General features: G+C 33.3%; 2 protein-coding genes across 2 annotated transcripts; one reads left to right on the top strand and one right to left on the bottom strand.

Moving 5' to 3' along the window:
• Window positions 1-319: 319 nt before the first annotated feature.
• Window positions 320-3,447, top strand: LOC131849460 (acylglycerol kinase, mitochondrial). Its single transcript, XM_059199539.1, has 3 exons — window positions 320-481; window positions 1,006-1,304; window positions 2,582-3,447. The coding sequence occupies exons 1-3, from the start codon at window positions 372-374 to the stop codon at window positions 3,421-3,423; spliced, it is 1,251 nt and encodes a 416-aa protein (XP_059055522.1). The 5' UTR covers window positions 320-371; the 3' UTR covers window positions 3,424-3,447.
• Window positions 3,448-3,900: 453 nt separating this feature from the next.
• On the bottom strand, window positions 3,901-12,144 carry LOC131849476 (uncharacterized). The gene is made up of 7 exons (XM_059199558.1): window positions 9,388-12,144; window positions 9,249-9,311; window positions 8,339-8,669; window positions 7,368-8,033; window positions 6,557-6,711; window positions 5,787-5,960; window positions 3,901-4,785 (listed from the first exon to the last, which is right to left on the bottom strand). Exons 1-7 carry the CDS (start codon window positions 12,060-12,062, stop codon window positions 4,638-4,640), a joined length of 4,212 nt encoding a protein of 1,403 aa, XP_059055541.1. The 5' UTR covers window positions 12,063-12,144; the 3' UTR covers window positions 3,901-4,637.
• Window positions 12,145-13,179: the final 1,035 nt, after the last annotated feature.

Raw genomic sequence — 13,179 nt, 5'->3', positions numbered from 1 at the left:
CCTGTTGTAATCTATGGTATTTTTGTTTTCACAAAACAACAACAGTGTTGCCACTTGCCATTTGACGGGAAAATCTCCTCCAAAATTAATCTATCAAACTTCTTAACTATTGTATGCTGTATTCATTTATATAATTAAAAGGAGCCAGAAATAGTACGTTGTTTACCGACTAGTTACATGTTTTATTTCTTCTGTTTATTCATATAAAACCGGATGAATGATTGTATTCAATGTATAACTAACATATTCTATATCTGTGGTGATTGTTTCCAATGTTAGAAAGTGCTCTGCAATTTAATTTCTTTGCTTAAATAACGTACTCTGTATTATTTATTTATAACCTATTTATTAAATAACAAACTTTAAATATAATGGAGAAAGTTGTAAAATTTGCTAAAACGATACGTAATAACTGGAAAAAATCTGTACTTGGTGTAGTCGCATTGTATTACGGAGGTTCAAAAGCGAAAGAAAAATATCAGTAAGCTCTTCTAATTTATACTCTTCTATCGTATAATAATTTATTTATTTGGACAACAACAGCATTCTCACAATTATTATACACCTTTATATTTGCCCACCGTTAGCAAATTATAGTAATTCATAAAATAATTGAAAAACAGATAATTTTTATAGACCTTCATAAATTTATTCATGGCCTTTAATTCATAGTGAATAAAATAGATATCTACTCCAAAATTGACTTAATAAGCGTTATTCTACTATCCTGTGTTATATAAAATTATATTTAAGTGACCTAAACTAAACATATAATAAAAATGTAACTGATTTCATAACTGATTTACTGTAATTATATGGTAAATGTATGAGAAAAATCTATTGATGTAGGACTTATCGAAATACTAGAACACAAAACAAAGATTGTTATAATCTTTCCCTTGCCCGATATTTCAGAAACGGCTTAATAAATTTGGTAGTTGTAGTAATCTTCACTTAAAATTCAATTTCCGGTGCTTAGCTAGTAATTGAAGGTATTTCTTACAGTATTAATGTTTTAATGAGAGCGGCGTGTAAAGAAGCTTCACAGTATGGCGACGCGTTAATTCCAATGGAAAGAAATCCAACCACAATAACTGTGATACTTAATCCTGTCGCAAACAAGAGGAAGGCAAAACAGGAATTTGAGAAGTACTGTGAACCACTTCTTCATTTGGCCGGGTTACAGGTTAATGTTGTACAAACAGCTTCGGAAGGGAATGCTAAGGAAATAGTGGAAACACTGCATGGTACAGAAGCTATTATTGTGGCCGGAGGTGATGGGACGCTGTCAGAGACAGTTACAGGTATTGTTATAGCTATTTTATTATTATTATAGCTTGAAACTTCCACATAACACATATACTTTAATATTTTTGGTTTATTATTTTTTTCTTGTTATGTAGCATCCTCGGGTAAATACCTCCCCCATCTTCTGCCAACTCAATCCATAGTAGTTTGCATCCAGTTGTTTCCTGTATTTTTGTCATCAATCCATTTTTTTTTGCCGTCCTACTCTTCTTTTGCCATTATTATTGTAACTATGCTTTTACCTAAATGTGCTGATATACTCTTAATATTAATATATTCAAATATAGAACATAATACTTTATAGATGTTGCCTTACAGTCTAGAATTCTGTTGTACTGCTACATTCAACAAGTTCTTTTACAATTTTTAATGACTTAATGTCGAAAGATCTATTTGCCTGCAGTAACAGTATACACTTGGTAGGGCATGAGTGGAGGATAGGATGAGCATGCAAATAGCTAGTCAGTTAGCCAGTGTGATGAGGAAATAACCATGATGGTTTTCAGGGCGAAGTAAGTGCTGTCAGCCTGGTATATTGTTAGTAGTAGTGTAATTCCCATTATAAGATTATTAAGTAAATCCAAATGTCTACAATTTTGTCACTTGATCATTATCATCATTCATATCATTTTGCTATCCTTCACATAACTGAAGATTTAACAGTCTAGTCTCTGGATTGTTATCTAACCTTACATAATCTATAGTGTGTAAATGTGAATTTATAGATTCCTATTTAAAATAACTTTACAAAATTTATGTATTTTTTTAAATGCTATACATACATATGCTGATGTGTACCAGTAACAATCAGAGGTCAGCTCTGTTAGCCTATTGTGACACATTAACCACAACCAGATGGAGCTGCATAAAATCAAAGGGATGTTAGGAAGCTCCGTAATTGTAACCAAAACTATCGAATATCCGCTTTAAAAATATATTCCTAATAACCGAATCGGAAAGATAAGTTTCTGATAATATTGGATAGGGGCGGAGCCTACTTGAGACACGTTATATAACCATTTTATTAGCTATTTGTATTTTACTTTAGAAAGTCCTTAAAAAAATAATATCCATAACCGAAATTATCCGAAACTAACGGATAATCCGAAATAATTTCATATCCGAAACCTATCCGTATCCGAAATTTTATATCCACAACATCCCTGATTTAATGTACCAATTCTCTTCCCCCCATGAATGTATATTGACTATATTTATATGAATTGTAGCTATAAAAAAATATAATAATTAAAGCTTAAGGAAATATTCTCAGGTTTACTACGGCGTAATGACGATGCTAATCTGTTTCCACTGGGTGTATTACCTCTTGGTCGTACCAACACCTTTGGTAACAGTCTTTTCCCGGGAGGCCAAGGTGTTGAGAAAGTGAAGCAGCTTATTGACGCCAGCATGGCTATCATCAAAGGGAACACCACCTGGAAGGATGCTATGAAGATAGAACCTATACTGAATGACGAAGAAGTACCAAGCCGCCCAATATATGCCATGTCTTCAATTGAGTATGGTGCTTTTAGAGACACGTTAGCAAGAAGAGATAAGTACTGGTTCTGCGGTCCCCTTAGAGAATATGCCACATTTCTGTTCAATGGTTATAAAAATTCACTAACGTGGGACTGCAGTGGCACAATCAGATATACACCACCATGCACAGGCTGCGGCAACTGTATACAGAAGAAGCCAGAATTCAAGACAAAGTGGTCCTTCTTCTTTCCTACCACACCTGCAACTCCACAAACAGATCAAACTAAACAATTAAATCCTGAATGTACAACAACACAAGAGCTGTGTTATAAAAGTTGTGATTTAAAGATACAGACCGAAAATAAAGAAGATCAAATACCAGCGATTAATGTGTTGATAGGTAAGAATGCATATTCATATACAGAGTTTGTGTCGGAAGGCTGGAATCGCTTGAAGAAAAATGGTTGTGATGCGCACACTATTCCGGTAAGGACACTGGAATTGATACCAAAGCAGGCAGTGAATGAATCAATGCTGGAAATAGATAGAGAGGAGTTTGAAGTCAAGCCAGTCAAGATTACTCTGTTACCTAAAGTGATAAAACTGTTTTATAAACCACAATTAAATGTTTAATAATGTTACAAATTGTTTATTTATTATCTCATGAGCCAGTTGACTTTGGATAGTAATTCAATTGAAATCAACTACCAAATGTAATACAAATGATACTAATATATTATATTATCAACTACCTGTTTTGGTTTCGCACGTATTAAACATATAAACCTATATATATATAATATATCTTCTTATATATAAAATTGTCGTCTTACAATGTTAGTTACCATACTCATTCGAAACGGCTTGAGCGATTTTTATGAAATTTTATATGCATATTCATTAGATCTGAGAATCGGTTACTATTTTACATACCCTTAGTGATAAGAATTGTCCATCCCTAACATTTTTATAATTTGCACAATTTTTTTATATTAAATACATGCAATCACAAATTTTCACCCTTCACCAACACCTATTTTTTAATAGCAATTTTAATTTTTATGGCAAAAAGACGTCTGCTGGGTCTGCTAGCATTAATATATAATTTAATAATTATATTGTACATCTGTTAATTAAGGTCTTACAATAACAACGCACATTACAACACAGATTCTTTATTATATTTATGTTGAACATGAAACATTTATAAATTGATAGAGAAGTTGATAAAGTTTTATGTTACTGGGACTAACAGTTTTCTCATATTACATGTACTAACATTGATTATTGGAATATATATATACGTTCTAACTTTGTCGATTCCTCAAGGCTGAGGGTCATGACCACTAGGAATGTTTCGTCCAACCAATGCTCTCCAGGGATACTGTGCATGTGTGATTGTATCTGTGCCAAGTGGATCGCCCGACTACATATATCGCTTGCAGCCTCTCGAATGTAATCAGTCCATGATGCAGGTGCCCTACCTCCGCCCTTTCTTCCGTCATCTGGTCTACTATTATACATTTAAAAGAACTCAAACTATGATTATTAGATATTGTTTATAAAGTTACAATGTTTATAATGTAAAGCTACAATAAAATTAATTAAAATTGCAACACCCAAGTTTCTTTCACGTTCTTAATCTACCGCTCATTCGGAAAGCTTTTCAAAAGAAGAACGTGTCTTGTGAAAAGCTTTCCGAATGAGCGGTAGATTAAAAGAGATTAAGCGATTACATACATTGGTAAGTTTATTTGAATAAATGAGTTTCTATTCTATTCTATTCTGGTACTGTTTATACTAATGAATTGAATTTGGTTTATATAATTTTAACACCATAAAGTAAGTTACAATATATTCTGCCTGGCGTACTCCCAAACGAAGATGGCGGCCGTAACATGAACGTTTAATGATCTAATCATGCCTTGTTGGGGTATTTCTACGCAGTAGTCCATCAGAGGGAGAAGATCGCAGGGCACTCCCTCCTTTTCGTGTCTGTAATAACGTAATTTATATAAGCTGGTGGCAAACAACCATTCTATTACTATGTTCTTTTTGTTATGGGATTCTATGCAGGGCCGACGGAAACGGACATGCAACGCATGCGGGCGCATCGTCTAAGGGGGACGTCATCACGAGATTTGGATATATACTATAACTAGCTTTTGCCCACGGCTTCGCTCGCGTTAATTTATCCCCTTAGGGGTGGAATTTATCAAAATCCTTCCTTAGGGGATGCCTACGTCATAGTAGCTTTATGCATGCAAAGTTCCAGCCCGATGGGTTTAAATTGACAAAGTTTCATACAAACTTCCATCCCCTATTTTATCCCCTTGGGGGTAGAATTAATCAAAATCCTTTCTTAGCGGATGCCTACGTCATAATATCTACCTGCATGCCAAGTTTCAGCCCGATCCGTCCAGTAGTTTGGGCTGTGCGTTGATAGATCACTACGTCAGTCACCTTTGACTGATATATATTTAGATTTTATTAAAATATAGAATCTATAGAATACTTAATAAATCATAATAAATAATGTAACTTAACTATGATACAGAGACATAAACCGCGCTAGGATAAAAATTGCATGCCGGGCGCTGAGGACCCTAGCGCCGGGCGTTATTCTATGGAATGTTGCGTCCACCAAAACTGATGAAATAGCTCTAATAGTAGGACAATAATGAATTTTTATCAGGTTTTAACAACAATATAAGTTTAATTTAGAAATAACGCGAAACAGAAACAACTTTGTGAGAACTTTGTATAGCAGGCATTTTTTTACGACAGGTTGACGTCATTGGTTACGTCATTGCTATCGTACCGTATTGGCGCGAAATCTAAATTATGGTTATAAAACGCAATATGTCCCTTATGTCTTAATTTAAAAAGAGTTATTTTGTATAAATAATGATTGTAAGAGCAATGTGGAGTATTTTTAAAATATGCGTCATAGAGCCTATTGTATACAATTGCAATTTAATAAAAAAAAAACTTACCCTAGTAATAACAGTGTCTTCTGAGGAAATTTGAAGGTGTCCAGTCGGCGACTGTTGGATGTCTGCTCGGCCGCTATCACGGCATACCCTTCACCTTTCTTCTTCATCAGGTACTGCTTGAGAGCAAGACCAGGTCTCACTTCTTCCACATCGATCCATCTTTCGGCAGACACACTGTGGAAAGGGGGGGAGGGGATTGTTAGAAACATGAACTTATAACCCCTATGCCTAGCAATGTACCATGTCAGGTTGACCTCCACGCGATGGTTTCCAGGGGTTTCCTCCTAGGGGTAAGTTCATCATGAATTTACCACGATGTGCTAACTGACCTGACTTCATGTTTATCTGATCATCCTTCAGTGGTGCCCCGCCAACGCAGACGGGTGCACAATTCCATTATCATCAATAAGACACACCATGGGTAAAAACTTTTATAATTCATATATGTATTCATATTTAGGTTAAATATTATATCATGAATTTTACTAATCTTGTTATTAATATTATAAATGCAAAAGTGTGACTGTGTTTTTTTTTTTTTAGATTTTGTACTATTGTTTTATTTGTGTATTTTTTTATATTATAACAAACGGACTGTGTGAAAGATAATATGGTAAGAAAGGAAGTAAATAACGAGATGACTGCGAACAGGGATAAATGAAAACATATTACGACGACCCCAAATAAATGGGATAAGGAAGAAGCAGATGACGATGATGATGATGATGATGATGATGATAACAAACGCTACTTTACAAAGTACTGCAAACCTTAAACTTTGAAACTGTTTGTCATGCAAGTGTCGTAAACTGTCTACGACATACGTCTTCACTCCAAACACTTCGCTTGTCCGCGCCATCCCGCCCAGGTTTGGTAACTTGTCTATGAGTGTAGCAACCACAATCATATCACTAGGGCTCTCTCTCTGAAAAAATCCAAAATGCCGTTTTTCTACGTGGAAGAAATTGCGTGTAAGTCATTATATTTCTTAAATTCCAAGTAATTGTATTGGCAATCAGACTTTAGGGAAAGTGGCCGTCATCTATATACATGAACAGCACCACAGACACCTTGTCAACTGATGCCCATGTTACCTCTCAAGCATTGTCGTCTCGGACTAAGGCTGACGATATACAGTCGGGTAGTCGTCATGTTTCCGAATGGGACTGAATGTTCCGATAGCGAGTCCAAGCTTCAGAAGCAGGTTTCCTATTTGGGATACCTGACGACTCACCCAACTGTATATCGTCAGCCTAATGTGTAATGTGTTATATAGATTACTAGCTGACGCCGCAAACGTTGTTCTGTCATATAAATTAAAATCGATATAAAAAAATTTATGTTGTTAGAAGGGAGAAAATTTGAGGCTTTATGAATTTTTAATGCCACATAATAAAAAACTACAAACAACAAAAAACTACAAAATATACATATAAAATTTCATCAAAATTTTCAAACCGTTTTGGAGGAGTATAAACACCAAACCTGTGATAGGAGAATTTTATAATATAATTGTAAGATATCCAGAGCCTACAAAACAAAGCAAAAAGAAAATAAAATTATGTTTATAAGTTTTAATACCTTCTTGTTCACTGCATTTGTACTAACATCACCCATGTTCTTCCACGGGATATATTTCTTTTGGATTGTTCCTGCGACTTCTGTATCCTCAAATTTACTTGCAGAAGTATATCCAAATTTATATCTGAAAACTTCTTCATCCGGTTTACGACATGCTTTCCACTCAGTTTGAAAATTACTACATGTCTTGTCAAAATTTTCATTTATAATTCCTAGAACACTTCCAACGAAGTCTATATCGACTTTCACATGCGCAGTTTCAGCGTATTTCGTCAAGAAATAATATATAAACGCAGGCGTTAGATCGGCCACGATATCAAATGTATTGAATAAATAATCATGTTTCATTTTAACAAAGTTTTTATCATTATTGTTGTCTTTGAATGTTTTGTCTATGATTTCTATTGTGTACGCGTATTTTTCTGAGTTGCACTCATTTAATTTGTGAAGTTCTGTTGCCATATACTGTGCGTGGAGTCGTACGTTAAACATTTGGCCCATTGTATGAGACAATAACGTTTCTATTACAAAATTGTATTCATCATTCTTACATGTTTCTTTTGTCAGTTTTCTTTTCAACACCCAAAAAAGTATGACTAGCTGGGATGTTATAGGAACTTTTTTTGATGAAAGTTCCTGTAGTAGCTCCTTATTCAGTTTTGTTTCCTGCAATTAACATTTGATAGGTTAAACATCAGGTAGTGTACATGAATAACATTGACGTCCTTGGCGGTCTAGCGGCTTATCACGCTACTTCACTTCCGATGGTCGGGGGTTAGTATACTCGCACGGTACAAACATTTGTATTCATTAATATGACAGTTTGTATCAGTCAGGATGTTTTCTATATTTATATCAGTTGTCTAGTATAACCAATACAAGCACTGCTTGGCTTGGGACTAGATGGCGTTGTGTGACTTGTCCTGAGATATAATTAAGAGCATAAAAAATATGAAACATGAAATTCTTACCTGAATGTAACAACATAATGCTATAATCCACTCCAAACACAGTCTAACATTCATTTGGTGTGGCAGCTTTCCCAAGAACTCTGCACACCAATTCCTGAGAGATTCAGTACCTAGTACTTCCGATTTCAACAGCAAACATAATAAATGTTGCAGAGCTATCAATACAGTCCTATGTGACTGTGATCCTGCATGATACCTCTGTTTGTTTTTAAATACATCATCTATTTTCTTTGTAATTAATGATATTATGCTCGAAAGGATGTCTGGTTGTATTATTTTGCTTAAGGCTAGAACAGCCAAATATTGTATTTGCAAATTGGAAGTAGTATCACTGGAAAATAATGAAAATATTACAACTAAATTTTGACAATTGTTTAATGGAGTGTACACAAATATATACTTTCTACACATGCCACCTTTTGTCCTTCGTAGAACTCTTATACGCCCGATGCGGCGCAATTCCCCCTCCAATCGATCCCCTGTCGACTTAAAACTGGGATCGATATTACAGCGTTCTCAGATTCAAACCTTGATTTGAACCCATAGCAGAAACCTCAGACTAAAGTCGTATCCGTCATGTGGGAGTTGGCCTTCAGCCGCCCCATAAGTCCGTCATCATCCAGGAGTACCACCTGCACTCGGCCCCTATCATCCGGCGTAGTCTAGCTGCATTGCCAACAGCATTAGATAAGTTCTAAAAAAAATAAATACAAACTTCTGTTCTGTCTCTCGACTGTATTATTTGAAGCCACCCAAATTCTCTATGAAGTAGATCATACACCTAAACCCTAAAAGGACGTGTCCACACAGTCTCAAAATAGCTTTGACAAGAACATAATCCTATTAAACAATGTGTACATGAAAGTTAGTTTCTTGTAATGAAACTGTCATTAATTATTTAAATACTTACTCTAATTGACAACATTCATATTTTGAATCTTCTAATAATTCTATCAGCAAATTCTCCAAAATCCTGTAAAATATAATTACCAAACTTAAGTATTATTTGAACCATTTGCAAACATAACAATAGCTTTTTAAATTGTTACCTCTGGTCTTTTCTTGGCACAGGTGTATATAACAATATTTCAGTTAAAATGTACACTAGCTGTCCATAGTTACTTGTAATCTCTATAGTGTTTAATTTCGTAATAAGAAAAGACAAAGGAATATTCTTTGTAGGTCCAAACTCTATTATTTTATTACAATATAATATTACTGTATTATTATACAATGGTGTTTGTAATATAGTATCTTGCATAATCAAATTAATAAACTCTTCAATGCATGGTGAATATTGATTGTTCGATTTTAATTCTTCTATTTCTTTCCACATTCTACTCATAAATAGTGTTAGATCAAACGTTTCTGCTTTATTTAATATTGTAGGCAAAATCAGATTCATGATTCGTAATATCCATATAAGACACCCATATCCACCACATTCTATTACATTTTCTACATAAGCAATAATATTATTCATGTGTTCATCTACTGTATCAATGTCATTTTTAATGATAGAATGTACTAGTTCACATGAATACTCATATAGAGCATTTGTTAGTCTCCCAACACTCTGCTTGTTATCAAAATTCATCACCAGTTTCAGTACTCTGTCCAAATCCAGCATCTCATGCTTATATTCACATATAAATGTAGAATTTTTATGTAAACTATTTATAACATACATACTAAGTACAGCCTTGTCTAGAACAGTCTCCTTATCATTTATAAGTACATTAGAAGTTGAATACAACTGTAGTAATGTTTCTTTTATGTCAGCGCTGCTTTTAATAATGCTTAGAGAATCATTAAATAGTGGAGTCATTTCATCAATTGTCAATGTAATGTCACTTGATGATAATATTGAATTAATGTAGTATACAATAAATTTAAAATCCCTTTCAATTCTTGTTTGCATTAATTTATTATTAACAGTTTTACTGTACAGTTGTGTGATAAAAACAACATCAACCAGACATTCTTTTTTATTACAATATTGTCTATTTACTACCTCCTGTACTCTTCTAATCTTCAATTGTAATAAATCATCAAATATAAATAACTCATCACCCTCACATTCTAAGTAGAATAAGATGAAGTCTATATTAAGGGTTTCCATAATAGACTCCAAGAATAAATCTTTTTCATCAGCTCTCGAGATTACATATTGCATAATGTCAACAAGAAAACTGTTTTCATAGACATTTATTTCAAGTGATGATAATATACTTAAGAAATCTTTGGAGTGTAAATAAAGACAGCAAAGCTTAAAAAGATTTGCAATATTTATATGTATTGCTTTCCTTAGAGCCACTATATTGCATGGTATTTTCAGTAAATTTTTTAGCAATTGTGCCACCTCATCTTTTCTCATCTCTAAGTGGAGTTTTTCAGATAATTTCAATATTTCTGTTGGCCATATTTCAGTGACAATACTGCTTACATGAAACAAAGGTACCGGTGACCAATTCACTAATGGTAGACTTTTATATATGAAGAGAAAAAATTTTATATCATGACATAAGGTTGTCAGTTTCTTCATAATTATCTGATATTCTGCTGGATTCTCATATATGTTGATATCATTTAAAGCTTCTAGAAGAACTATTACTTCGGGCTGTTTGTAGATCACTGTTTCTAGCCTATAATGAATACATTTAACTCTAACTTCCAAGTTGTCATGTCTCAGGCCAATATTAAAAGCGCAGTTCAACCAAACATGTCCCATTTTACTTAAAGTATGGAATAATGTTAATGATGGTAACACTATATTACTTTGTTTTTCTTCTAAACTATCAATGAGTGTAAAGTAATTTTCCCACATGTTTCTCATGTCGATTTCATTTTTACGATACCATTGTAAAATGGTATTAATTCCAGTCATAATAACAACATTTTTATTCAGAGCAGTTAAGCAATCCACAGCCCTTTTACAGAGATAAATTGATATCTTTCTTACTGTAGCATCTAATGACATCAATCCAGATATAACAATGTTCCAAAACTCAACTTGAGTCACAAGTTCAGATTCAAACGCTAGCTCGCCCTTATCATTGAGTACTGGCAAGTAATATTCTGATAAACAACTCAATACTTTCAGTGCCATCTCTATTTGATCACCCTTGCAGTCTTTTAAATAAAACCAGATGATGTCTAGCACTCTAAAAGTCGAAACTCCTTGGAACAACCTGGGCACAGTGTTGATTAAAAAACTTACTTTCAATTTTTCATTATGACAAAATAATATATTGTTTATGGGTAATTCTAAACAAGGTAAATACAGTTTTGCATCGTTACTTATAACTGTATCAAGAATACTGTCGCATAGTTGGAAATTCAACAGAATGTTACTGGTTGAATTATCCTCATTTAATTTCTCTGGAGAGAAATCTATCGATGAAATTATTTGTTGCAATAAGTGCTCAGATTTGTTGGCTAAAGTACAATTGCTTAAACTTAGCGTAACACTTACTATTTTACATATACCATCAAAATTATCGCTATTCATTTGGTTAATAAGTTTCACGGCGAATGTGTACTCTTCATTGTTCTCACACTCACTGTTTTCTTGTGTATTAATTAAATATTTATATCGTAACAGCTCTAAAGCGTTTGCTAGGTGTTTATTAGTATAACTTTCTCTAACCATTATAGATTTAAGTCGATTATTAATTACTTCTTCGTCCAAATCGAGTAGATCCATAAACGACAAAGCATCCATTTTCACGTCGGTAACTAGGTATTTTCTTATAATTTATTAATATTTACATGCAGATAATTATCGCCACTTATTTTGAATTGCCTATATTTGCCTATATTGATAAAATGTATAAGTAGGAAAAACCATTTATAGCAGATTTTTACAAACTAATAATAATCAATATCGTACACAAGTTCAAAACACATTTTATAATATACATTTTTTTTTTAATTCAAATCTAGATGACCAAAGTGACCAAAACACTACATGAATGTCAAAGCTTCAATTGACGCGTGGTATAGTTTTTTGTTACCTTACCCTGTCGGAAGGGCAAAAGAAACTATACCCATACAGCCAAATCTGTTATTCCCTTTTATTGCTCATTGAACGGGTAATTTGTTAATTGTTGACCTTTTACGTAATGATTGCCCAAATATTTGTGAGCTGTCTTAATAAAATTATTTCTCAAACTGAATAAATGTATTAACAATATAGGTATGATAATATGCGGTAAACGAACAAGTATACACACTGAATTAATTCAATATATCTATTCGACAGTGCCTAATGAATGACAATTGATGTCAGATTGGAGATATTTTCACTAAAAATGGTATAAAGGTAGGAAATAAAAAATATTTCTTATTACCTCAATAGGAATATCATTATATTGTTTTTGTACCCATAGTTGATTGATAAACTTTACAACTGATGTAAATAGTCAGTAATTGTTTTTGTAAATACATACATATTATATACTTGTACCTACACAGAAAATACGCAGGCCGAATTAATAATCATACTCATAAATTCAAATATTTGCATCGTGCAAGAAATCAAACCAGCGAGAGCATTAATTATAGTACAGCTGTTTTTTGTATTTGATTGTGAATGATTTCGTTTTTTCTTAAGTCTTCACTTGGTCTTATAGTCTTTAGATCACTTAGATGAAAAAATCGGATAAAATATCGTCTAAGATGAAAGTGTTTATTCATATTTTGGAAAACAAAAATTATTTACAATAGGTTGATTTTCAATTAATAATTTCCACTTGATATAATACATATTTTTATTGATTATAAATGCCACTCACTGATCTATTTCTTAAGGAATATCAGGTTCAGATAAGTGTTTGACA

Source organism: Achroia grisella, unplaced genomic scaffold (assembly GCF_030625045.1).
Source record: "Achroia grisella isolate CSIRO2021 unplaced genomic scaffold, CSIRO_AGI_Agris_v1 utg642, whole genome shotgun sequence".
Lineage (NCBI taxonomy): Eukaryota > Metazoa > Arthropoda > Insecta > Lepidoptera > Pyralidae > Achroia > Achroia grisella.
This window is presented reverse-complemented; position numbering and strand designations above follow the sequence as displayed.

Coding starts and splice junctions, on each gene's coding strand:
- LOC131849460 (XM_059199539.1), top strand. CDS start 372: ATGGAGAAAGTTGTAAAATTTGCTAAAACGATACGTAATAACTGGAAA. Junction 482..1,005: donor AAAGCGAAAGAAAAATATCA/GTAAGCTCTTCT, acceptor TATTTCTTACAG/TATTAATGTTTTAATGAGAG. Junction 1,305..2,581: donor GCTGTCAGAGACAGTTACAG/GTATTGTTATAG, acceptor AAATATTCTCAG/GTTTACTACGGCGTAATGAC.
- LOC131849476 (XM_059199558.1), bottom strand. CDS start 12,062: ATGGATGCTTTGTCGTTTATGGATCTACTCGATTTGGACGAAGAAGTA. Junction 9,312..9,387: donor GTGCCAAGAAAAGACCAGAG/GTAACAATTTAA, acceptor TATATTTTACAG/GATTTTGGAGAATTTGCTGA. Junction 6,712..7,367: donor CAAATGCAGTGAACAAGAAG/GTATTAAAACTT, acceptor GGATTTTTTCAG/AGAGAGAGCCCTAGTGATAT.